Source organism: Thrips palmi, unplaced genomic scaffold (genome assembly GCF_012932325.1).
Source record: "Thrips palmi isolate BJ-2018 unplaced genomic scaffold, TpBJ-2018v1 HiC_scaffold_15, whole genome shotgun sequence".
Lineage (NCBI taxonomy): Eukaryota > Metazoa > Arthropoda > Insecta > Thysanoptera > Thripidae > Thrips > Thrips palmi.
The window spans coordinates 10,490,018-10,512,857 of NW_023144624.1; the positions used below are offsets into that span (position 1 = coordinate 10,490,018).

General features: G+C 62.0%; 3 protein-coding genes across 9 annotated transcripts; all 3 read right to left on the reverse strand.

Annotated features, from left to right (window-relative positions):
* Window positions 1–305: 305 nt before the first annotated feature.
* On the reverse strand, window positions 306–8,979 carry LOC117641702 (lysosome membrane protein 2-like). 4 transcript variants are annotated; one of them, XM_034379236.1, is made up of 11 exons: window positions 8,871–8,979; window positions 4,476–4,609; window positions 4,288–4,376; window positions 3,994–4,157; window positions 3,760–3,901; window positions 3,241–3,447; window positions 2,820–3,068; window positions 2,431–2,578; window positions 2,174–2,295; window positions 1,728–1,859; window positions 306–1,442 (listed from the first exon to the last, which is right to left on the reverse strand). In XM_034379236.1, the coding sequence occupies exons 2-11, from the start codon at window positions 4,582–4,584 to the stop codon at window positions 1,239–1,241; spliced, it is 1,566 nt and encodes a 521-aa protein (XP_034235127.1). In that variant the 5' UTR covers window positions 4,585–4,609; window positions 8,871–8,979; the 3' UTR covers window positions 306–1,238. The 4 variants fall into 4 exon arrangements, with proteins under 4 accessions (XP_034235127.1, XP_034235125.1, XP_034235123.1 ...); XM_034379234.1 differs by lacking the exon at window positions 8,871–8,979 and adding an exon at window positions 5,500–5,771; XM_034379232.1 differs by lacking the exon at window positions 8,871–8,979 and adding an exon at window positions 4,851–4,869.
* A 1,524-nt stretch (window positions 8,980–10,503) lies between these two features.
* On the reverse strand, window positions 10,504–15,962 carry LOC117640985 (synaptic vesicle glycoprotein 2C-like). Of its 3 annotated transcripts, XM_034378062.1 has the most exons (12): window positions 13,766–13,904; window positions 13,553–13,606; window positions 13,243–13,404; window positions 12,799–12,961; window positions 12,598–12,719; window positions 12,240–12,484; window positions 11,891–12,045; window positions 11,666–11,809; window positions 11,481–11,581; window positions 11,049–11,208; window positions 10,848–10,975; window positions 10,504–10,762 (listed from the first exon to the last, which is right to left on the reverse strand). In XM_034378062.1, exons 1-12 carry the CDS (start codon window positions 13,863–13,865, stop codon window positions 10,710–10,712), a joined length of 1,587 nt encoding a protein of 528 aa, XP_034233953.1. In that variant the 5' UTR covers window positions 13,866–13,904; the 3' UTR covers window positions 10,504–10,709. The 3 variants fall into 3 exon arrangements, with proteins under 3 accessions (XP_034233953.1, XP_034233952.1, XP_034233951.1); XM_034378061.1 differs by lacking the exon at window positions 13,766–13,904 and adding an exon at window positions 15,767–15,962 and having other exon boundaries at window positions 11,481–11,809; XM_034378060.1 differs by having other exon boundaries at window positions 11,481–11,809; window positions 13,766–13,906.
* Window positions 15,963–17,705: 1,743 nt separating this feature from the next.
* Window positions 17,706–22,603, reverse strand: LOC117641198 (translation initiation factor IF-2-like). 2 transcript variants are annotated; one of them, XM_034378345.1, is made up of 3 exons: window positions 21,514–22,603; window positions 18,107–18,535; window positions 17,706–17,974 (listed from the first exon to the last, which is right to left on the reverse strand). In XM_034378345.1, exons 1-3 carry the CDS (start codon window positions 22,318–22,320, stop codon window positions 17,921–17,923), a joined length of 1,290 nt encoding a protein of 429 aa, XP_034234236.1. In that variant the 5' UTR covers window positions 22,321–22,603; the 3' UTR covers window positions 17,706–17,920. The 2 variants fall into 2 exon arrangements, with proteins under 2 accessions (XP_034234236.1, XP_034234235.1); XM_034378344.1 differs by having other exon boundaries at window positions 18,071–18,535.
* Between the last annotated feature and the right edge of the window lie 237 nt (window positions 22,604–22,840).

Genomic DNA, 22,840 nt, shown 5'->3' on the forward strand with positions numbered 1-22,840 from the left:
GCGTCGTTTTCGGAGCGCGCATGCAGCCGGCCGGGCCAGGCCGGGTCATTGATTCATTGCGACCGGCAAGGCGGCAAGGCGGCAAGGCGCCGGGGCGAGGCGGCGGGAACAGCATTTCACTGACCCCGCCCAACCTCGTTCGATTTGGGGTCGAGCCCGTCGGGACCTTTACCCGTGATAAGGCAGTGCAGTGGCGATAAGGGAAGGGAGGTAATTGGCTGTGATTCCCACAGGCACGGCCGGGCCGGCTTCCACCTGTCGCAAAGGGGCAAGGCAGCAAGGTGAGACTCAAGAGACAGACACGGTTTGGGTTTGAGATTCGATGACATGGTCAGTCTTTTCTTTATTGCTCGCGGAATTTTCTCGATGCACATCGTGATTGAAGCGGTGTATACAGTGACAAACACACCTTGAGTCACCCGAGTGGTTCGAGCGACATTTCGAGGGCCCCGTCAAATGCCCAGACGAAGGGATTAGCAGGATTTGCTCCGATCGCGGCCTCTCGAGATAAGACTCTCGGGCACCTGAGGTTTGAGATGACGGCTGGGGATAGGGGAGGAGGCAAGGGAGGAGGGAGGTTCAATGTGGTGGGTGTGGGTCTAGTGAGGGGCCCATACCCCACCCTCGGCACGGCTTACATTATCATAATAATACAGAATACAAAGAAATATAGAAGTATAATTACAATGATAAGAAGACGAAGAGAAAACTAAAGCAAAGTATTCACAGCCTGTTTATGCATTCGACCCGTCAAGTTCATCATATGTACACAGTAATCACAAAAGTAAAGCTCGCGATAAATTACAACACTGTCAAATTGACGTCAGAATTGTCCCTCTTACCCATTTCTGTGGTGACGCCACCGTCACCTGATGTGACTTTCGTCTTTCCCTGACGAAGAGGCATCGGCCCATTGGAATGTTGCGCAATACTATGGCAAAAACATCATTGTCTATGGCTCCGTGCGTAGCGCAGTGCGCGTTGTTGTTGTTTGTTTTTCACAGCCACGTGTGGTGGAGCGCGCAGTAGCGCTCTTGAAGAGCGTTGCGTTGACTGCGGCGCCCCGGACGCTCTCTAGGACGGGCAGCTGCATGTTGGGGTGCCTACCCCGCAGCCTGCAGGCGTCGCGGATCCTCGACTCTGCTCCAGCTCCGCCGCCGTACGCTGCCTGGACCGCGGTCCAGGACGTTGCTCGGGACTAGTCCAGCTGGGGCGGCCCAGCGGCGCCACGGCCTGCACTAGGACACCCTCACGACCTGCACTCGCTGGCGGCGCCGCTGCAGGAGCTGCTGGCGGTGCCTGAGCGCGTGGAGGGCCAGGAAGACGACGCACGCGAGGGCGACCAGCGGCAGGCCGTACGACGCGGCCCGCTCCAGCGTGCGCACCGTGAAGGTGGCGTGGAACGTGGCGCGCTTCACGTCGTCCGGGAACTCCGTCAGCGCCTGCGGGCAAGGCAAATAAAAGGGGTCGCCATTGCAACCGGACCGGGAGCCAACTTCAGTCAACGCACAGTGGGCCAGAAGAACGGCGCAGGCAAAAACTCCAGACGCGTTTTGGGCTCCAGAGTCGCTTAACAGGGCTCATTCCAATCGTGTGACCCCACCAATGGATTCGTCGTTCGGAGAGCAATTCATTGGTGGGGTCACACGTTCGATTCGAGTTCCATTTGGCGACGAGCTCAACCGCTTTCACCGGTCTTCTGGCCCACTGTGCAACGAGAAGCTCACCGTTTCGAACCACAGGATGGGCAGGATGATCTCATCCTGGAAGGGCTCCAGGTACGAGTCGAGCATGGCGGCCTTGCGCACCATGACGTTGACCTGCAGCCGCGTCGCCGCGCCCAGGTTGATGCCGAGCTCCTGCAACCATAACTAGAGTCCTTAAGCTGTCTTTAAGCTAACCGCTGGAAAACGCACAATTTTTTCAACAATTTTATTTTTATTTATTGCATCAGGTCGGCCAAGTACTATTAGTGCTGCGTAACTAGATCGCATTTTTTGCTTTCGTACTTTCGAACTTTCTCTTTTTTTATGAATTCTCGCCGCTAATTGGCAATCCTCAAGTGTATGTTCGCTATATGTTCGTTGCATAATGACGGTGGCGCGACGCTTTATCTGTCACCTGACATGACGCGAGGCAACGTCCAAAGTGCTTCCTTTCGTCTCGCACGTACCGGGTGCACGTCGAAGAACATCTCGTGCTGCTCCTTGACGGGCTCCTCCATGCCGTCCAGGGCCGTCCGCAGCCGCGCGTCCCCGAGGTAGAAGCGCGGGAACGAGATGAAGGAGGGCGAGTCTGTGGCAAGCAAGGTTGTAGACAACCACCAACCTCGCAAAGGACGGGGTAGACTGAGCATGGAAACGGCGCAACGACTGTTGCACTTCGGACTCTAGGCGTCCGGGACGAACCGACCGGCGTCGCGGTACTCACCCATGAAGCAGGGGCCGTTGAGCAGCACCCCGGACGGCAGGCTGGCGTACGAGGGCGTGGAGTAGCACGTGTTGTTGGGGTTGTCCTGCGCGTTGTCCAGAAAGTGGTCGGGCGGCCCGTATCGCAGCGCGGGGATGCCATCCATGACCTGCGGAACGGCCGGAACGGCCAAACCGCAAGAAGCGTTTTGAGTGCGGCCGCTCCGTTTACGATCCTGACGCGTGGCGCCGCGCGTGACGACGCGCGCATTGTATAATCAACGATCTGCTCATGGCACCGCCTCGCCTCGACGCCGAAGCCTGCCAGAGCTAGGCTAGCCATCCCGGCCTGGCTGGGCCGGGCCAGAGCCGCAGGACTCACTGCAGGGCTCGCCGCAGGGCCTTCCTTACCGTGACCTCCTCCTTGAACTCGAGCGGGATGCGGCGGCAGACGTCGGCGTTGACGAGGTGCAGCGGGCCGCGGCGGCGCGCCACGTCCGCGGGGAAGAAGGTGCCCGCCGAGCCGTCGATGCTGTTGCACTCGGGGTCGCGCCAGGCGGCCAGCGCGGCCCGCCCGTTGAGGCGCGTCACGCGGTCCTGCTGCCGGAAGTCGCGCTGCCCGGTCTGCACCGTGTACACGTTGGAGCTCAGGCCCACGCGCTGCGGGGCAAGCAGGGCAAGCAGTCAGAAATCGGAGTGCTTTCGTCGCTCTGTCTCTCTCGCACTGCATGGGGCGTCTCGTAGGGATGCGAGAGAGACAGCGTTCGGCGTCAGCCTGCAGTTAAAGCAGCCCTGGCAACCTGGCCGGCACTCAGCCGGACTCGGCACTGACCGGCGCCAGCATCCCCAGCTTGGGCAGTGTGCCCGTCGTCGCCACCTCCACGGCCTTCTTCGCCATGTTGTAAAGCGGGTCGTCGTAGCCGAACAGGTAGTCGCGCACCACCAGCTTGTGGAAGGCGGTGCCGCCGCTGGCCCAGAGCGCGCTGCGCAGCCCCAACTGCGCCACGTAGGGCTCGTCGCGGACGCGGGCGATGGCGCACTGCGGGACAGAGTGACAGCTTTACGAGGGGGTAACGATTTCGGGAATCCGGCTGACAGCAAAGTGGTAATCCGTAATCCGGATAACCCGAAATTTTGAGGTAATCCGGGGTAATCCGGGAAAATTTTGAGGTAATCCGGGTAATCCGGGAATTTTTGTTGTAATCCGGAGGTAATTTGGGGGTAATCCGGGGTAATCCGGGTTAATCCGTAATCCGGCTGACACGAAATTTACCAGTCGTTACCCCCTCGCAGCTTTAGCACCGCCTGGCCCGCTCGGCCGTTTCCTCAAAGCATCCACCTCCCTACTCACGATGAGGGGCAGGTTGGGCACCACGATGACGTCATCCTCGGAGCCGCGCGACCATTCCGGCAGGAACGTGAAGGCCCGCTTCTCGCTGTACGACATGGTGCCGTTGGAGTGGAAGTGCACGTTGACGTGCTCCAGCGTCTCCCTGCCAATGATTGCCAATGAAGCCAGAACTCGATCGCCATCGCCGCCAATGACCTGGCCGGGCCAGACTGTCTGCATGCTGTCTGCACTCACGAGTACGCGTACGGGCCCAGCTCCTGCACTCGGAGGCGGCTGGCATTCCCCGCCATGAACTCCGCCGCGTTCGTGTAGTTGAAGAGGTACAGCTTGGTGGTGGGGCCGAACGGCGGCGCCAGCCATGCTCGGAAGAAGTCGCTGCCGTTGGCGTAGACGGTGCTCTAGGCAGAGCCAGTCATCGTCGCGTCACACAGAACTCCAGCACGTGGCATGTACGTAGGTGGAGGCTCTCGGACTCTTAAGTTCAAACACTCTCCATACCATTAATTTGTTTGCTGCTGTGTCACCTACCGAGTGCACTAGGTCCTCGAAGAAGCCGGTGAACCACAGGAGGTAGGTGCCGGTGACGGAGGCGACGAGCAGCAGGCTGGCGAAGCACACTGCGAAAAGAGGCACTGTACACCCTGCAGGCTGAGCCGCTGCCGTCGGCATCGGCGCGCTCCGAGTGCGCCACATGCTGCAAGTCTGCAATCCCTTACGGCATGCCACGCTGGTGGCGGAGCACAGCCTCCGCGACTCGTCCAGGGGGCCGGCGTCGCCCGCGATCTTGTAGCGCAGCTCCGGCCACGTCTTGGTGTCCACCGTCATGTCGGTCGTCGTCGGCCTCGCCGCCCTGTGAAACGACGGCGCGGTGCGGGGGTTCTATAAATACTGGCGGGTCCTGCAGCGGCACAGCAGCACAGCGCCACCTCGGCGGGGTGGGGCGGGGTGGGGGGTGGGGGGGAGTAGCAGGGTTGGCCACCACGACGACGCCACAACGCCCCCCGCGCCGCGAGGGTCAGTGTCGCGTCCGGGCGGGGAGTCTGTCCAGGCCGGCCCGGCGTGGGGTTGGCTTGGATAGTTCGATGCCGTACCAACACAACGCCGGTCCAGCCCGCCCCTCAGCCTCTCCGCACTGCATCCGCTGCATCCCAGCCCGCCGGGCCAGGCCGCCTGGCCGGCCGCTGAGTCAGGTACACACGGTACACACTACACACCGCGAGCCGCGTCGGTTCCGCGACCTTCGCGCCTCTGGCGGCGGCCGCGCTCGCCGCGCGCGCCGCGCTAACCGGTGTCCTGTCCACTCTAAGCGACCGTCCTTGGACACTCATTTCGGTGTTTTTCGGAATGCGATCGCTGCACTGCGTCATAGTGCCGCGCTTGTCCGTGCCCGGATGCCTGGCCGGCCGGCGGACGGAGCGCGATGGAGAGCGCCGAGGGGAAAGGGATACGGAATACATTGCGTCCGTGACGGTGCCCGCCAGGCGAGGTGCCCGGTGGGACTCTCCCGGAAGGCAACGGAAAAAAGGCTGACCGTTTGACAATGCCGCGGTCGCCCCCTGGCCAGGACCCCAGGCCCCAGGTCGGTGGATTCAAGAAACGGCATTATTTATGCAATGTTCCCGAGGCGGCCGGTCGGCAGACGGCGGCCGTGCTCGAGCAGGGAGCGCAGAGAGCACCCCCTGGATTGCGTGTAGCAGGACAGGAGGACGGGGCGCCAACCGGTCGTTGACCCAGCTGTACCAAATTCTTCCAGCACGGTGTTTTCGGGCTTCCCCGGGACGGTTCACAACAGCGGCACCAACACGCGTGGAGCGGCGCTCGGCGCGCTTGCTTCGGCCCCGCGGGCTCCACCCTCGTGACGGGCGTGGCGCGGGCCTGGGCAGGAGCAGCGCCTCGTGGACGCCGACGTGTCCCAGGCGCCCAAGGTGTCCAGGGAGCCGCGGTGGTTATCCAAATGTGGCTATCCGCGCGTCGTCGTCGGGCGCCGCGGCGCGTCGCGAGTCGCGGGGGCGTCCTGGTCGCACTGGCGGCACTGGCCGTCGCGAGCTGAGCTCCTTTCGCGTCGGTGCCCCTGCGGCGACTTGGTGCCTTGGTGCTCCCGGCGGCGCGGCACGGCGGCACGGCGCCATGACACGGGCAGCCGGCGGGGCGCGGGCGGGGGGCACCGCACAGTGGGCCAGAAGACCGGCGGAGGCGGCCAAAACTCTAGACGCGTTTTGAGCTCCAGAGCCCCTTAACAGGACTCGAACCGAACGTGTGACCCCACCAATGGATTCCTCGTTCGGAGAGCAGTCCAGTGGTGGGGTCACACGTTCGGTTCGAGTCCCATTTAGCGACTCTGGAGCTCAAAACGCGTCTAGAGTTTTGGCCGCCTCCGCCGGTCTTCTGGCCCACTGTGCACCGCCACGCCGCCACGCGGCCCCACGCCGCGCATAATGACACCAGAGCGGGGCGAGAGAGACGGCGACGCGCCGTGGTGTTGTTGTTGAGACCGCTCTAGTATGGAACCCAGCCGGTTGCGAGCTGTTGCCCCGGTGCGCATGATAGGCATGATGGTGATGGTGGCCGAAAGCGCACTGCTTTGCACACACTGCCGCGCGTGGAGGCGGCCGGGCCGGCGGGCGGTTCCTGACGAGGTGCCTGTTGCCTCCGGCGGCTTCAGCCTCAAACTCGTTCCTGGCTTTGCGCATTTGCGTTGTTTGAGTCCATGACCAAACGGTTTTCGAGATGAGATGTACACACTAAATGTCTTTGTCCCATGACTGGTGCAATTTTGAGCACATCCGCATCCGGTGGTGATGCGTGTCCGCCAGGCGGGACACATTGTCTAGTGAAAGTACAATTTGCAGCAGGCGTCGGACAAAATGTGTCTCCAGACGGCAACAAAATTGTATCAGCGTCGGATGTGCTTAAAATTGCATAAATCGTGGGGCAAAAAAAGTCCCATGAGTGTGTTGTTGTTGGCCACCGGACCGCACCCGACAGTAGGTACCCAGACGACTGCCGTGTCATGTGTGCATGGCGCGCAGTTTAAAATGTGCGCCTATTTCTAAACTGTGTGCCCGGACCTGCAGACACACTTTAGAACAGCGTGCATACAGGCAGTCACACTGCAATTTGGATGGAAAGACTTCACGCCAAAATATGGCGAGACACAAAAGTCTCGCCACAAAACGGTCATACACAAAAGTCTGACCCCTAAATGGCGAGACTTTTGTGTCTGACCACGGCCTTAAGCCCGTAACCGTCCGGCGCATTACGGCCTTTCGGTGGTGGTCAGACACACAAGTCTCGCCATTTTGGGGTCAGACTTTTGTGTATGACCGTTTTGTGGCGAGACTTTTTTGTCTGACCAAATTTTGGCGAGACTTTCAGGTCTGGCCAAATCTTGGCGAGACTTTTATGTCTTGCCTCTGGAGTGGCGAGAAGTCTGACCTTTGGATTTGTAGTGCAGGCACACATTTTAAACTGATTGCTATGTACACACGCTTGCGTTTCCAAAGTAAATGGGACTCCAACCGATCGTGTCACAGGCGCGTCACTGCCGACCCTAAAGCGGTAAGGTGTGAACAACTCACTGAAAAAAAAAGTCTAGTAACGATAACCAGAATCCTGGTACCAAATACCAGACTGTCTGATAGAATATAACTCAACTAGAATTCTGGTAAAAAATACTAAACTGTCTAGTTGGCCTCAGTCTAGTAAACCGTACCAGATTTATAGTTATCCTCACAATGCCGCCAGGTCCCCTTCTGGTAATTTTTACCAAACATCCTGGTTAGTTAATGTGCTTACAAAACTGAGGTAAGAAGTCCAAAATTTAATAAAACATTTTTTCGTAGTGATGAAACCTGATGTGACGTCGATTTCGTTAACGAACATCCTCTGAATCGTTTTTTTCCCTCCTCCTCTCCTCCGGTTTCGAACCGGGATCTCACACTTGTAAGACGGGCACGTTACCACTGCGCCACCACGTCGCCTGAGGGTCGAAGGGATCCCCACCAGGTGACTCTCTACGTGTCTGGCTCAGGGAAATACTCCCAGTGTTTCTTTCGGATTTAAGACTCCGAAAATAACGAAACCGGTTGCAGTTTACTTTTTGACACCCGAACATTTCAATTGAAACGAATATTTCGAAGTTTTACGTATGGTGCCAATTACGGAACAGTCTGGTAAAATTTACCAGGATTATTAACCAGACACCTGGTAAATGTCACAACACCCGATCTGGTTACTGCAACTGATCATCTGGTGAGAATTACTAGGATTCTTGTATGAGTAACTAGTACTCGTTTAACTAGGATTGGTCTGGTACTTTTAACCAGACTTTTTTCTCAGTGCTGTCTTCAAGTGCATTGACTCGTAACAACGAGGTTGTTTGTTCGAGTCCCGCCGTTTCTTCGTTCTTTTCTGCACGCTAACAGGGCGAAGCGATCAAGCCTGGATTCATACACACCGCCTTACCGATCCGCCTTCATAGGCAGTGGTGGCTGAGAGCTTAGGGGCGTTGGTCTCCCAACCCTGTGGACCGGGGATCGGTGCCCACACAGGGTCCACAAATTTCGGACCACATTCCGACTTCGTCTAGTTTTGGCCGCCTGCGCCGGTCCTCTGGTCCACAGTGGATTCACCGTCCTCTGCGCGCTTCGGGCTTTTAGCTTACGCAAAGGTCGCGGACCGCGGCGGCTGGACGGGCCGACTTGGACGGACGGGGGAATTCCCATCGCCGGCGGCGGCGGCCCAGTGCACTGCAGAGCCATGGCAGAGCGCTTCCTCCTGCGGCTCCGTGTCGGTCCGAGTGCCTCCGCGGCGTGCGCCGGGCGGGCCGCGGCTCTGGGTTGCAACAAGTGTACGGAGTAATTGGCGCGGGGAGCAGACGCGGTCGCAGCGGCGTAGCCACGAGTAAGCCAGTCGCGCGTGGTCAGTCACGCGTAGTCACGCGTCGCGAGCCACGCAGTGTAAAGAGGAAACCAAGTTTATACACCGATGATTTTTAATTGGTTGAAATCGAAGCAGCCTGCGACTGTTAACTTGTGTGCAAACCGTGCAAAGCGAGCAAACCCCTACGGGGCGCCCCACGAGTGCGACTGAGAAAGAGCGACGAAACGGACCTTCGGAGTGAAGCGTCTGGCGGCTCAGCACGCGATCGGCCCCGCACCCATTGTCTCCTCGGAGGGTCCGCGGGGCCACCGCCGCCATGGTGGCGTCCGGAAGTGTGGCACTGGCCGTGCCTTGCTGCCTTGCTGCCGTGCTGCCGCCGCCTTGCTGGTTCCCTGGCGACGCCCTCGGGCACGATCGCCACTGCACTGGCCGCCTCAAGTGGCCAAAAAGTGGTCCTTCGCGGACACCAATCACCAGTGCCACCAGTTAAAGTGTGTTAATTTTCTGCGCCCCCCACCACCGCCACCTCTGCGGTGAGCTGCTCCCTCCCCTGCCCCCTTCCCTGCCTCCTACCCTGCCACCCGTCATGGCAGTGTGTGGCACGGCCGCGTGAGTGCGGTGCGTCACCCATCACGCCGTACGGAAACATCCCGACCGATGCCGACGCTATCGCCACCTCTCGTTACATTGCTTACTAGCACCTTCGCTTTGCAGTCAAATTAACGTCGGACCGCGGCGCCGCGATGAGCCTTTCGTGTTCTTTGGGCGGGCTTGTTATTCGGCGCTCTTCTGGATTACGGCGGCGCGGACGGGTGTTGCATAACAGGACTGTACGCTGCGAGTCAGGGTTGTTAACGTTACTTTAAAGAGTAAAGACTTTACCAGCGTTACCGTTACCTTTACTGTAACGATAACGGTAACGCGTTACTTTTTGAGAAATGAGTAAAGTAACGACGTTACCGTTACCAAAGAGGAGTAACGCGGTAACGGCGTTACCGTTACCGCGAGGCATCAAAAAGGGCTACAAACCTATATTTTTCTCCCTCTCTCTCCCTGCTGTGGTCAGCTCATTTGCCAAGGCGCTCAATCTGTTAGTGAGAGCAACAAATAAGCGTCCACACTCAGAAAAAAATCTTTCAACACTTGCACATATCTGACTGTGGACGCTTATTTGTTGCTTTTAGAAACAGATTGAGTGATGCATCACTTGAAATAGAGGTCCCATCGGCCATGAATTGGCAATATTGGGAGAAGTAGGTGCAGAAGTTTACATTAAAACATGTTAATCATTTAAATTTTACTGTCTTAACTTTGATTTTAAAATAAGTGGCATTATTGGGAGAAGAAGGTGCAGAAGTTTACATTAGAACGTGTTAAACATTAAAATTTTACTCTCTTTACTTTAATTTTAAAATAATCCTAATTCACCCCAGCAATTTTAACCGGTAAAATTGTGGCTTTTAAGGAACTTTAGGATTTGAAGTAACGATAACGGCGTTACTGCGTTACCTGTAACGGTAACGCGTTACTTTTTCAGAAGTCGGTAAAGTAACGACGTTACCGTTACTCAAACCCGAAGTAACGGTAACGCGTTACCTTTAAAAAGTAACGTTAACAACCCTGCTGCGAGTACGCCGTTCCAGGCCGCTCTCACGCTGTCTCTCTGCCCGTCCACTGAGCGGTCCACTGCGCGGTCCAGGTCCGCCACCTTCTGCCGCGTACAAGAGCAGCCGGGAGACCGCCGGCCGAGCCGATGCACCGTGTTGTGGTGTGCAGCTCCCCCCCCCCCTTCCCCCTCCCCTCCCCCTCGCCTGGAGAACGGTGGCGTGCTGCATGCGCCGCACTTTCCAAACAAGAAGCACATGACGTCGTGAAGTATTTTTATTCCTAAGTGATAGCACAATTAAACGACTTAACGTATGGGACACGATTGACAGTGAAACAATAAGGATTGGCGAATAGTATTTTTCCTTAACAAAGTAGTGACTAGTTTAGGGCGATCTCTTACAAAGTCGAGATTCGTTGGGATCACAAAAGTCGTAGGACCGGACTCGTAGAGCCTCATTGTCCTACAGGTCTACGTCCTTCTTCTTGGGGACGAACCACACGAGCACGGAGCAAACTGAGAAACGGGAAGGAAAACCACGTAAACAAGACGTGAAAGTAAAAGGCGCGAGGGGGCGTTGAACCCACAAACCGATACTCACCGGCGAGGCAGACGGTAATGAAGATGAACAGGGCATCGCAGGAAATGTTGAGCAGCACGGGGAGGATGAGGTTCCCCGAGAGCGAGGCCGCGCGGCCGCAGATGAGCGCCACGCTCACCGACACACCCCTGCAGGACATGTAGAACTAGGTCAATACTTGATGAGGCGTTCGCCCGATTCCGGGACTCGCAAGCCACTGACCTGAGGGAGGTGGGGAACAGGTCCACCAGGATGGCGGACAGCGAGGTGAGCCCCACGGCGGTGAGGGGCGTGAACACCGCCAACAGCCCGGTGAACATGTCGGAGTCCACGGCCCACAGCATGCCCACGGACGTCACCATGGCCAGCGGGAAGCTGCCCACTGCAAGGCACGGTCGTCAGTAAATTGATTTCGAGAGTCGTTGTCGCTCTGTCCCCCTCGCACATATGCCCGACGCCTCATGAGTTCAAGAGAGACAGAGCGACGAAAACAACTCTCGGAGTCAGTCAAAGAGGCGGACAATGCGGACGCCCGGCGAGGCGAGGCAGGCGGCCCGCGCCGACGCGGCGTGCGTTGGGTTGCCTTCCCCCCCGGCGCAACAACGCCAAGGGCCTCGCGCGGCCCGCGCCGAACAGACAGCGCGCTCTACTTACGCATCAGCGGCCGGTTGCCGAACCTCTTGGAGGCCCACCCCGTGAAGACGAAGGACGTGGTGCCCACGGCGCCCACCAGGACGGACCGCAGGTACACGTCGCCGCTGACGACCTCGCAGGGGCCGACGGCCCGGTCGACCGCGGTCCTGGCGGCGGCCTCGGCGGCGACGGTGCCGTTGACGCCGAAGGCCGAGTCCACGGGCCGGTCGAGCACGGCCGAGATCATCTGGCAGGTGTTGGAGGCCTCGGGCTTGCCCTGCCAGCTGCCGACCTCGAACTGCTCCAGCATCGCGAACAGCTGCGGCGTCCACAGTCGCAGCGAGTTGATGCTGCGGAGCGCAGGCAAGGGTTCAAGCACCGGTACCGCAAGGGTTTCGCTTGCGTTTTCGTTGCGGACAGCTCTGTCTTACCAGATCATTATGTTGACCTGCAGGGCCACGAGCAGCAGCATCCTGGCCAGGAACGGCTTGCGGAAGAGGGGCGAGAACTGGGCGACCGCGCGCTGCAGGCTGTTGGGCTTCTTGCCGTCCAGGATGGGGGCCACGCAGATGTCCAGCGACTTGATCTGCGGGGCCGCCAAGAACAGCCAGGTTATTAGCAAGGTCGTCCAGCGCGGCGGAGCACAGTGGGCCAGAAGGTGGGTGGAGGCGGCCAAAACTCTAGACGCGTTTAGAGCTCCAGAGTCGCTAAATGGGACTCGAACCCTGATTTCAAATCGTGCGCCCTGAGCGAGCTGTGGCTGCGCAGTGGGCTACTCACGGGGTAGGTGGCGGGGTCGCAGCCCGTGTTGGTGGCGTAGATCCGCTCGAAGGCGCGCAGCGCGTCCTCGTGGCGGCCCTTGCTCATCAGGAACTTGGGGGACTCGGGCAGGGCGATGAACATGAGCCCCGACACGAGCGACGGCACGGCGCACGCCAGGAAGAACACCCTCCACGACGTGAGCTCCATGACGCCGGGCACGAGCTCCAAGCGGAAGGTGAGCGGGAGGAGGAAGTAGGCCAGCACTGGAGAAAAACAGCTCTGTCAGTTCGCCAAGGCGCGCCAAGGCGCGCCAAGACGCCAAGGGGAGCATTTGGAAAGAAATCCGAAAACCCTGTACTGGGAACGCGGCACTGACCAGGCTGCAGGATCTGCGCGAAGGCGAACCCCATGCCGTTCATCATGATGGACATGCTGCGGTGCTCGTTGTCGTTGACCTCGGCCAGGTACGCGAACAGCACCGAGTTGGGCCCCGCGATGCTGCGGCAGGGGGAAGCTCCCTCAGTTCGCTTTCTTCCCGTGAACGAGATTGTCGTCATGGAAGGCGGTCTCGACTTACATGACTCCCGCCAGCACCTTGAGCACCAGCAGCACCTCGTAGGACGTGGCGAAGCCGCAGGCCAGGCTGACGAGGAAGTCCGCCAGGAAGCACAGCACGATGATGTTGCGACGGCCGAAGACGTCCGACACGCCGCCCCACACCAAGCCGGACATGAGGTTGCCTGCACGGGGGTGGAGTTCAAACTAAAGAGTCATCTACAGCTAGGCGAGGCGTCCAGACGCTCACTCTGGGGCAGTTCGGCCCCACAAGGAGGCGACCATGTTGCACGAGGTTCGGAAGGGTTGCCAACCTCCGCCTGTCTACCAAGAGTAGCTGCCCAGGTACTAGGTACCAGGTACTGCCCCATTATTGGTGGGCTAACAGCCCTTTGAACACTGGCCTTTGTCTGCCCTTTGTGGCATCACTGCTCCGGGGCACTCCGGACGCGAGCACGCTGCTCACCGAGGTAGGTGGCGCCGTTCAGCGCGCCCTTCTGGAAGTCCTCCAGCTGGAGGTCGCACTGCGCCGACGGCAGGGCCAGCCCGACGGAACCCGAGCTGAACAGTTGCGCCGCGCACATGGGGATCAGGCCCAGCAGCAGCATGTAGTGGAACTTGCCGAAGCCTGTGCAGATCAAACACCGGCATGGAGTCAGAGGCGGGCGGCGTGGCGGCGCACAGAATGTACAGTCTTGAGTACACGACGACGCGGTGGTGCACCTTACCGTACACCCACGCACGTACGGGAATCAACATCCACTACTCTTACTCACCGCATGCCACGATTGCTGTCTCGTAGGTGGCCGGGGGTTCGGGTTCGTTTTTCTCTAGATCAAGAAGAAAGGACGCATTAAAAAGAGCGCAGCAGAGACGTCTGAAAGGCGGATTCTCTCGGCCGAGTGTTTTGACGAAATCGCCCCAGTGGGCCTCCCTCCACGGAGGGATTGCAGAAACAACGCGAAGCGGCGAGGCGCTGCGCGACTCACCCACGCTCAGCGTGCCGAACCAACAACTGAAGGACTTCCTGGGCAGTTCGCATATCAGGACGCTCCTCTCCGACAATTCCATTTTGCGGAAAGCTTTCATGGCCCTTCTTGTCGATCGCCGCGCGGAGCGAAAGACACCACGTTCATCGCGCGCGCGCCGTCCGGGGCGCCTAGTGTCAACATACGCCGGCCGCGCGCACTGCCGGCAGTGCTTGTTGCAGGCCGGGAGGCTGCCGCGCCACCACTGGCCAGGCTTGGGCCAGGCCTCGGACGGGCAGCTCCCCGTCTTGACCGGGTAATGAGTAATGATCCCCGAATCTGCCGGTGGACCCTGCACTGCCCTCCCCACCCCGCCACGGCCTCGGCGGCCTCGGCCACGGCCCTCCCTAGCTTCCCGCCCGCCCCCCAACGCCGTCCCCCCGCCCCATGACGGTGCAGTGGTGCAGCGATAGCTGCCAACGCCCCGGTGACCCGCGCGGCGTCTAAGCGTCCATGCGTCCATGCGTCCATGCGTCCATGCGTCCATGCGTCCATGTCCATGCGTCCGTGCGTCAGTGCGTCCATGCGTCCATGCGTCCATGCGTCCATGCGTCCATGCGTCCATGCGTCCATGCGTCCATGCGTCCATGTCCATGCGTCCATGCGTCCATGCGTCCATGCGTCCATGCGTCCATGCGTCCATGCGTCCATGCGTCCATGCGTCCATGCGTCCATGCGTCCATGCGTCCATGCGTCCATGCGTCCATGCGTCCATGCGTCCATGCGTCCATGCGTCCATGCGTCCATGTCATGCGTCCATGCGTCCATGCGTCCATGCGTCCATGCGTCCATGCGTCGTCCATGCGTCCATGCGTCCATGCGTCCATGCGTCCATGCGTCCATGCGTCCATGCGTCCATGCGTCCATGCGTCCATGCGTCCATGCGCCGATACCTCGGTCAGCCGTTATCGCCGCAATGCGCTGCAACGCACTGCATCCAGGTCAGCGCAGCGGGCAGCATGCCGGCCTGTATTTACTCTGCGCGGGCCGGACTAGGTGCGCGCGCGTGCCCTCAAAAAACAAAAAAAAACAAAGATTTGGCTCTCTTTGTGTGCATGTGTTGCTAGCTAACATGGCGTTCGGTCTCACTTAAGAACGGTTGTTTGTTTGCCCCCTGTATGAATGAAATGTCCTCCGTCATGCGGGGAGCAAATAACCGCACAGCGAGTGGCCGCTACTACGTGCATCCCCCACTCGGGATACCCCACGCGGTTTACGCGTGGCAGCACGACAGCGTGGCGGCGCAGCTTCTATTTGCCGTCCTGATAAGATACACGGGCCAGATTTAACGCAAATGACGACAGAGCTGGATGCGGCTACCGAAACCGCTTCCTGAGGGACAACACCTCAACACGCGACGGAAGAAACCGGTGCTTGCCGCGGTAATCCGCACCGCGCCGCGCCGCGCGCCGAAAGACAAGTTTGCCGTCGCGGTGTTTGCCGGCTTCCCCGAAGCGGGTACCCGAAGCGGGCGACGGGGCGGCGTGCTCCCGGCCCGACAACGACGGGGTGCTTCTTGGTGGTGTTGGAGGCGTGTGTGTGTGTGTGTGTGGGAGTCCCTCGCGGCAGTCCCCCTACTCGTCTTCGCGGCTCTTCCTGGGCGCCGTGCGAGGTGCGCGGTGCGCGGTCCGCCCGGCCAGCACAGCGCCCCCGCCGCGTAATCTCAGCTAAATGGCGGTGACGCGGGGGAGGGGGGGGGGTGTTACTCGCTGCCCTGACCTAGGGCATCAGGGCAAGCACTCGGTGGTGAAGGGCATCCAGCCCTGCCTTTCGGTCCTTTGGAGGTCGCAAGCCAACAGAACATATCGATATCTCGATCCCCCCGGCTGGCATTGTCAGAGTGCCCTGGTGCAACACCCCCAGCAAGCAACAGGTGCGCGACACGTTAGCGCCCTCTGCCCTGGTAATCAGACGGCCGACCGCGGAAGTCGTAGATTCCGTGGACTCGAATCCTCGCCTCACCTTTTTTTGGGTGCGCCTGGTCGGCGCCGACCGCGATCACGTCGATCGGCCTCTTCATGGTGGTGTCCGTCTCCGTCGTCTCCCTTCGCGGCGCACTGCGCTATCCACTGTGCTTTCCACCGCGCTTTCCACTCCGCTTTCCACTGCGCTCCGCCGCGCCCAGCGCCACCTCGCTTCTACCGCGCATCCGCGGCCCCGCCGCTCTTTAAAGACGTATTGCGTTGGGGGGCGCGCTACGAGCCCCGGGGGAGCCGTGCGTGCGACAAGGATGGACGCATGCCTGCATGTCTCGTGTTTGCACAAAGGAGATACCGCTCTGAGGCAACGGCCTGGCGACGGCGGGAAGGGTTAGGGAGGGCACTATACCCGTCGGCTCGCGCCAAAGCTTTGGTTTGGCGTGGAACTGGACACGGCACCGGTCCAGAGGTGTACGCATACACACACGTGCTGCTTCTGTGGGGCTTATCGGACCCGTTGTTGTAGCCAAGCGACAGGAAGGCGCGTGGTTTCCGCCATCGGGGTCCGGCAGCGGCGGCATAGCCCGGCGACGCGGTTCCAATCGGTGCCACCCTGCAAGGCCCGCTGCTTGGCCCGCACGGCCTGCACCCCGCGCAGGGAGGAAGGCTTGAAGTCAACCAGCAATCCAGTGGGCTGGAGGCTGGAAGGGAAGAGAACGGTGCAGCGCGGTGGAGCGGGGCTGCCCCGAGACATGCCGCGGTCCTGCAGACTCACTCCACCGTCCACCTATTCGGGACACCCAATGGGGTGTGAGAGAGGCAGCGCGACAACAAAGACATGCGGAATCAGTCAGCAGGTTATCTGGCCAGGGCTTGTCCGAGTCTCCTTCTCCTATCGCAGCGGCGGCAACCGGCAACCGTCCCACTTCAATTGCCTCCGCCGCGCTCCGCCGCCACCGGTTTCCCGACGGCGGCGTGTACGTGCCGAGTCACAACGCAAGTTAAATTGAGACGAACACGCACGAGCCGCCGGTAGAGGGCGCCGCGGAGATAGGCAACAGGGAGGCACGCGTGTACGGCGGTGCTGCAGTTGCCTACCTCCAGGCGCTGTCCGCCTGGGAGGTAGGCAACGTGGCGGCGCGCGTGTACTGCGACGAGGTGGTTGCCTACCTCCATTACCATTACGGGCTAGACCACCCAGGCGCTTGCTGCCCACCCTCCCCGCTGCCAATCAACTGTCGCAGCTGCCGTTTGGAGGTTCCCGCCGAAAGAAAGCCTCCTCATTGGTGCGATACGGCTAGTGCTGGTAATCGCGCTGTTTGTGACTGGCGTGGTGACTCAGAGGGCCCGCGGGCCCGAGCAAACGATGACGCGTAATACTTGGCAGGTGAAAGAGGCTGCAATACGTCCCCGCCTATGGCCTGACGATGTCGTGGAGGTGACACACAGTGTGCCAGAGGACCGGTGGAGGCGGCCAGACGCGGTTTTAGCTCCAGAGTCGCTAAATGGGACTCGCGCCAAACGAGTGACCCCACCGATGGATTGCTCTCCGAACGAGGAACCCGTTGGTGGGGTCACACGTTCGGTTCAAGGCCTGTTTAGCGACTCTGGAACTCAAAACGCGTCTAGAGTTTTGGCCGCCTGCGCCGGTCCTCTGGCCCACTGTGCGACACGAGGCGACAAGGGCGACGTCGTGCACTGCCTCGCTGCTTCGGCGTGGCCAGCATGGCCACCATGGCCAGCAAGGCGTGCGGCACAAAGGCTGCCAATGTGGCGCGAGCTCGCGTGGGCAGCACGGCCGTGACGTCACCTGCAGGGCATGCCCACTTAGCTGGGTCGCCTCAAAGTGAGTGGAGCGAGCGGGCAAGGCTCGGCAGCGCACGCCGGCGCACGCCTAGACGCCTCGACGCCCAGACGCGCCTTGGGTCCCTTGGGCACAGGGCGTGGCCCGGCGCGGCTGCCGAAATAATGGACTCTTTGACCCGTGGATGCAGCAGTCTTTCTTCTTTACTTAGAAAACATGGATTTACAGTAACGTCCTTTACGATTATCTTACAAAATAAATACACACAACCACGCTGTCGGCACAGTGTGGTGACTTGGAATAAAACCGATTGTCGTGACGGTTCTCTTCGACAACGGTTTGTGAGAGAGAGCTCAGGTACCACGGGGCGGCTCCGGGTGGGCGCGAGCGTCGTCACACGGACCTCCTCCTGGACTTGTCGTCGACGGCGACGTCGGCCTGGCCTTTCTGCAACAAGAAACTGGATTACCGTGCTGCCCCGTGCGGTGCTGCCGAGTCTCGTCCCGACGGCAGACGGCACAGGCTGGGTCGCACCCGTCGTACCTGTGGCCGCAGCGGAGTGCGGTCATCGGGCTCTACCTCCGTGTCCTCGTCTGCGGGTGTCTTCTCGGAGACAGTTGTGCTTCTGGACCTCCTGGATTCTTGCTCCAGGTCTTTCGTCGTCGCTGTTGGCGCCGACGCTCCTCTCAACGAGGTCCTTGGGGCAGAGGCGGAGCTCTCGGGAGCAGCCTCCACCGACGCCCCTCTGGCTGTGCCCGGAGGCTCCGCTGGCGCCGGACCTGCCGGCCCCGCCGAGCAGGCCACCGTCGACGTCGACCCCGAAGCCGAAGTGTCGGCCGGCGCCGCGCCCGAAGGGCCCGAAGGGCCTCCCTCGCCGTCGGCCCCGTCGGCCGGCAGGGACAGCGGGGTGAGCTCGCCGTTCTCCAGGACTTGGAACAGGGCGGAGTAGCGGGGCGCCTTCTCGGCCACCTCGTCGTAGCTCGGCGGCGGGTCGTCGTGCTGCGAGAGCTGCGGAAAGAAACACCGACGATGAGGAAAGGCGCAAACGATTTCCCTGCGACGTGCAGCGCATGCGGCGCCCGCAGGTAAAGCACGCCGGGCTGCCGGACACGTGGCGATGGCTCGTGTTCGGAATGACAGCGAGGATGAGGATGCGTACGAGCGGGGCCAGGCGGGGCGTGCCGCGGCGTGCCGTCCGCTGCCGCCCTGGCACTCGGCCTGCGCGCCGCGCTTCCTACCACGTCCAGCTTTGGCCATCTCCGCGATGCGGCGCGATGCGACGCGACGCCCGGGGGCAACACCCCGGCCCGGCCGCGGCCGGCCGGCGAGCAGGCAGCGCGGGCTGGCGCGGGCACGGCGACGCGGAGGCGGCCTTGCGGCCTTGGGGCCTTGGGGCCACAGGCGCGGACGCGACTCGGCGCGCCGCCACTCCGCGCGGCCACGCCGAGTGCACCAATGCATCCCGGGCCGCGGTTTGGACGGGGTCGCCGAGAGCACATAAATACACAAGTTGGGACGAGCCTAGCCCAGCCGGGCAGGGCGGGGCGCGTGCGGCCGCGCGTTAAAAAGCAATCAAGGTGACGAGGCGGCGGTGGCGATACGCCGCGTGGTCGGGCGGGGTGTGGCGGGGCGGGGCGGGGCGAGGCGACCTTGAGGACCTTGGGGCGCGGAGTACCGCCGCGACCGTCGCGTGGCGTGCGCGGTGCGCGACCGACGACGCGGAAATGGTCGCGCAGAATGGGAGGCGATGCGATTTCGACGCGGGCTTTGATGCACATTAAATCATGACACAGCGTGCCGTCCATAAAAGGCCATTAATAAGAGCACGTCTCGCGTCCTGGCACGGCACGGCACGGCACGGCGCGAGTCGCGACGCGTGGCCAATCGAGACCCGCCGCGTCACGGCACTGCGGGCACTGCGGGCACTGCGCCCCTCGCCGCACCTTTGTCACAGTCCGCCACTCCGACCGCCGCGGCGTCATTTTCGCGCCGAAAACCCAATGGCGCGATGTGGCGATGTGACGATGTGGCGGGCCCCTACTAAGCAGGTCCATTTCCGAACGGAGCGACGGGCACGGTGGCACTGTTCGGAGTCGGTCTGCTGGATGAGCCAAGGCACCGTCACTGCACTGGGCAGTGGGCCCGAGTGAGACAGCGTGAGACACAGAGTGAGACACAGAGTGAGACACAGAGTGAGACACAGAGTGAGACGCCCAATGAATAAAAGGCCGCTGCATTCGCACGGACACGGCCGGTGCTGAGGCAGCCCAGGCGCTGGGGAGTGCAAATGCGCCGCGGCAGGCAGCATAGGAGTCCTCCGTCCTTCTCGCACCCCACAGCACGCCCCTTGAGTGCGAGAGGGACGGAGCGAGCCTGCCGCCTCGTAGAGGCCTCGCCGCCATGCACGGCCGGGCCATCAGAGTCAGAGCCGCGCAGCGGGCGCAGCGTTGCGTCAAAGTGCAATAAAGGGACCGTGGCGCCGCGACGGTCACGCTTTGAATCGGATGCGCGCGACGTCGTCGCTGGACGCCGCCAGGACGCCGCCGTGACGACAGGACGACAGAGGGGCGTCGCGACGCCGCTGTGACGCTGCAGATCGCGCGGCGGGCCGTCCGGGGCCGTCGGAAGGGAAAAGGGATGGCACCGTGGCAGCCGGGGATGGAATGGAGCAACCCGTCGTCTCAATGGCCGAGGGCCCCGCCCCGCCCAGGGGGCGAATGAACCAAATGTGGGCTGCCGGCTGGATCATCGGCCGAGGGTTCGCGCTGTGCCTGCTTTGCAAGCCGCCGGCCGTGCCGTGCCTCGTACTGGGCCTGGCTGGGCTGGGCCGCGCCGATCGTTATGCCAATTGCGAGGACGAAAGCCGTCCACGTCGCCATCGCACGGCGTGGCGTGCCGCGTGGCGTGCCGCGTGCCGCTCGGATCCAGTTCACCGCGCTCCTCGCCTCGTCGCCTCGTCGCCTGCCTCTGGAGAAAAAGGAGCAAAAACGGCGCGGCGCACGGCGGGCCTCTCCTTGGCCTTGGTGGCGGCACGCGCGGATCGCGACAAAGACGCGCGCCTCTCGGTGTCCTGTCGGTGTCGGGGCGCCGCGCCGCGCCAGCATCGCTGGGCCAGGCCGGCCAGGCGGTGGCGGTGCAGGGCGCGGGGCAGACCGGGGCAGACTCGCAGGGACGAGGCGCGCGATTTGGGAGTCGGCACGGTTCGCGGTTGCGGCACTAGTAGGATGCACAACGCAATCTGGCTGCTGCATTGCGGCATGAAATCCCCGGCAGTGTCGCAGACAAAGCTGCATCCGGGACTGGCGGCCGGGACTGCCGGGACTGCCGGGACTGCCCACCCACAGGCGGCGCTGGCGGCATCGCCCGAAGCAGCTAGACTGCGGGGGCGGGCCGGCCGGGGCTAGACAGCCTCAGAATCTCGCGATGAATCTGCAAGCGCCTGGCAACGAGTAGAAATCTGAGGGTAGATTTGGCCTCCTATTGGCTTGGCTGGGTAGTTTCCTAGCCGGGTAGGTAAGGACAGCCTTGTTGGCAAGGCGTACCTCCGCCGCGAGACGCGAACAAGCTCGTTGGCCCGGGGGAGGGGGAGGAGGGGGTGTCAAAGCAGCGAGCCTGTTTATCATTTCTCCGCGGACATCCTCGCCATAGCCGTAGCCAGCCAGCGACAAATGATGATGGGATTGACTATCCGTCCAGAACCTTCATTGCCATGTCGAATTGTTTGGCGATTTTGACGGCACTTTGAGTAGTCCAATTTTCGCCTGAACGCGTTGGCCACTGGACAGACGGATCTCGCCCGCGCGCGGCACCGCGCTGTCTATCAACAACATTTCCTTGTCACTATCATCATAGCGAGGCGTTATCAGCCTTTATCGCATCATAACCGTTCTTGCCCGGTGAGACGAACAGGCAACAGACTTTGGCTCGTGCATGCTTCGGCAAGATGCGGCCCGGGCTCGCCCGGGCCTCACGCGTCACATACTAACCTTACTAAGCCGCTTCTGCCGCTGGTAAACATCCATGATTTTGATGAACATGAAGGCGGGGCCGACGACGAGCATGACCCCACCCACCGTCACCATGACGACGGCGGTGGCTGCCCCCGTCCCCGTCTTGCCCATCCCGGGGAGGCCTCCGGTGGCGGGGCCGGGCGCCGGGCCGGGCGCCGGGCCGAACGGGGAGCCATCCCCGAGGCCGTCGCTGTCGTCCCTGGGGGCGTGCAGGCCCGGGACCGGCCTGGAGGGCACGAAGGAGGACCACCTCTTCATCAAGTCGTTCCAACTGGTCTCCAGCGCGTTGCCGGCCGCCTCGTCGTCCGGGTCGGGCGTGGGCGCTGGCGTGGGCGTCGGCGTGGCTGGCGAGGCTGACGACGACGGCGCCGCCGAGGGAGAGGACTCCGCGATGACGTCGTCCTGCATCGTCCACCCGGGCATGGCCGGCATGGCCGGCATGGCGGTGCTGGGCGCCGCCGGCAGCACTGCGAAGGCGTCGCGCATCAGGGCGGCGTCGCGGCGCTTGAGGGTGGTGACGCCGCGGTGCATGAGCAGCGCGCCGACCAGACACCACGCCGCCATTTGCACGCCCACAATGGCCAGCCCCATCCAGTGGCGCGCGCGGCGGGGTCGCCCACCGGGCCCGGGCGCGTAGGGGTGCCGCCGAGGACAGCCCGCCTCCTCGCCGGCCTCGGCCTCGTCCTCCTCGCGAATGCCGGCCATGGGGGCCGCGGGGTGCGCGGCGCGCTGCTGCCGCCGGTCAGGAAGGCCGTACGCCAGCCAGGTGTAAGTGGTGCACATGGTGGTGTCACCGGGCCCCACGCGGTGTCCGCGGTGTCCGCGGTGTCCGCGATGTCCGCGCCGTCGGCGGGCAGGCGGGCGTCAGCAGCAGGTCAACCAGCCCCTCAGCGACGGGCACGGGCTGTGCCGCAGGGTGGGCTCCATGCATTCCTCGGGCTTGCGAGTGGTGTGGACGCGTCGGGACGTCCTGGCGCCGGAACACGCGGCACGGGCGTGCGCTGGGCGTGCGCTGGGCGTGCGCTGCCTGGCCCGCCGAACAGCCGTACCGCCGTACCGCCGCGTGCGCTACACGGGCTCCAACTGCCCGGCGGCTCAACCCCGCGGCGACGCGATGCGGCGAAACGCAACGCGAGACAGCGCCAAGCCCCGCCACGCCACACTGCAATGGATTGGGCCGGGGCCGGCTGGGGCTGGGAGAATGGCCAAGAGGACCAGGGCCTGGCTCTGGCCTGGCCGCCCTGCCCCTTCCCCCGGGCCTTGCAAGTGGGCGCGGGGCGGCGTCGCGTCGCGGTCGCGGCCG

Bases quoted from the DNA above. Each gene is read 5' to 3' on its own strand.
- LOC117641702 (XM_034379236.1), bottom strand. From the start codon at position 4,584: ATGACGGTGGACACCAAGACGTGGCCGGAGCTGCGCTACAAGATCGCG. The intron at 3,902-3,993 runs GTGAGTGCAGAC...AATCATTGGCAG, and splicing joins CTGGGCCCGTACGCGTACTC to GGAGACGCTGGAGCACGTCA. The intron at 3,069-3,240 runs GTCAGTGCCGAG...CTTGCCCCGCAG, and splicing joins AGCTGGGGATGCTGGCGCCG to CGCGTGGGCCTGAGCTCCAA.
- LOC117640985 (XM_034378060.1), bottom strand. From the start codon at position 13,865: ATGAAAGCTTTCCGCAAAATGGAATTGTCGGAGAGGAGCGTCCTGATA. The intron at 12,962-13,242 runs GTGAGCAGCGTG...ACCCCCGTGCAG, and splicing joins GAACGGCGCCACCTACCTCG to GCAACCTCATGTCCGGCTTG. The intron at 12,720-12,798 runs GTAAGTCGAGAC...CCCCTGCCGCAG, and splicing joins AAGGTGCTGGCGGGAGTCAT to CATCGCGGGGCCCAACTCGG.
- LOC117641198 (XM_034378344.1), bottom strand. From the start codon at position 22,320: ATGTGCACCACTTACACCTGGCTGGCGTACGGCCTTCCTGACCGGCGG. The intron at 18,536-21,513 runs GTTAGTATGTGA...TTCTTTCCGCAG, and splicing joins GGCAGAAGCGGCTTAGTAAG to CTCTCGCAGCACGACGACCC. The intron at 17,975-18,070 runs GTACGACGGGTG...TTCTTGTTGCAG, and splicing joins GCACTCCGCTGCGGCCACAG to AAAGGCCAGGCCGACGTCGC.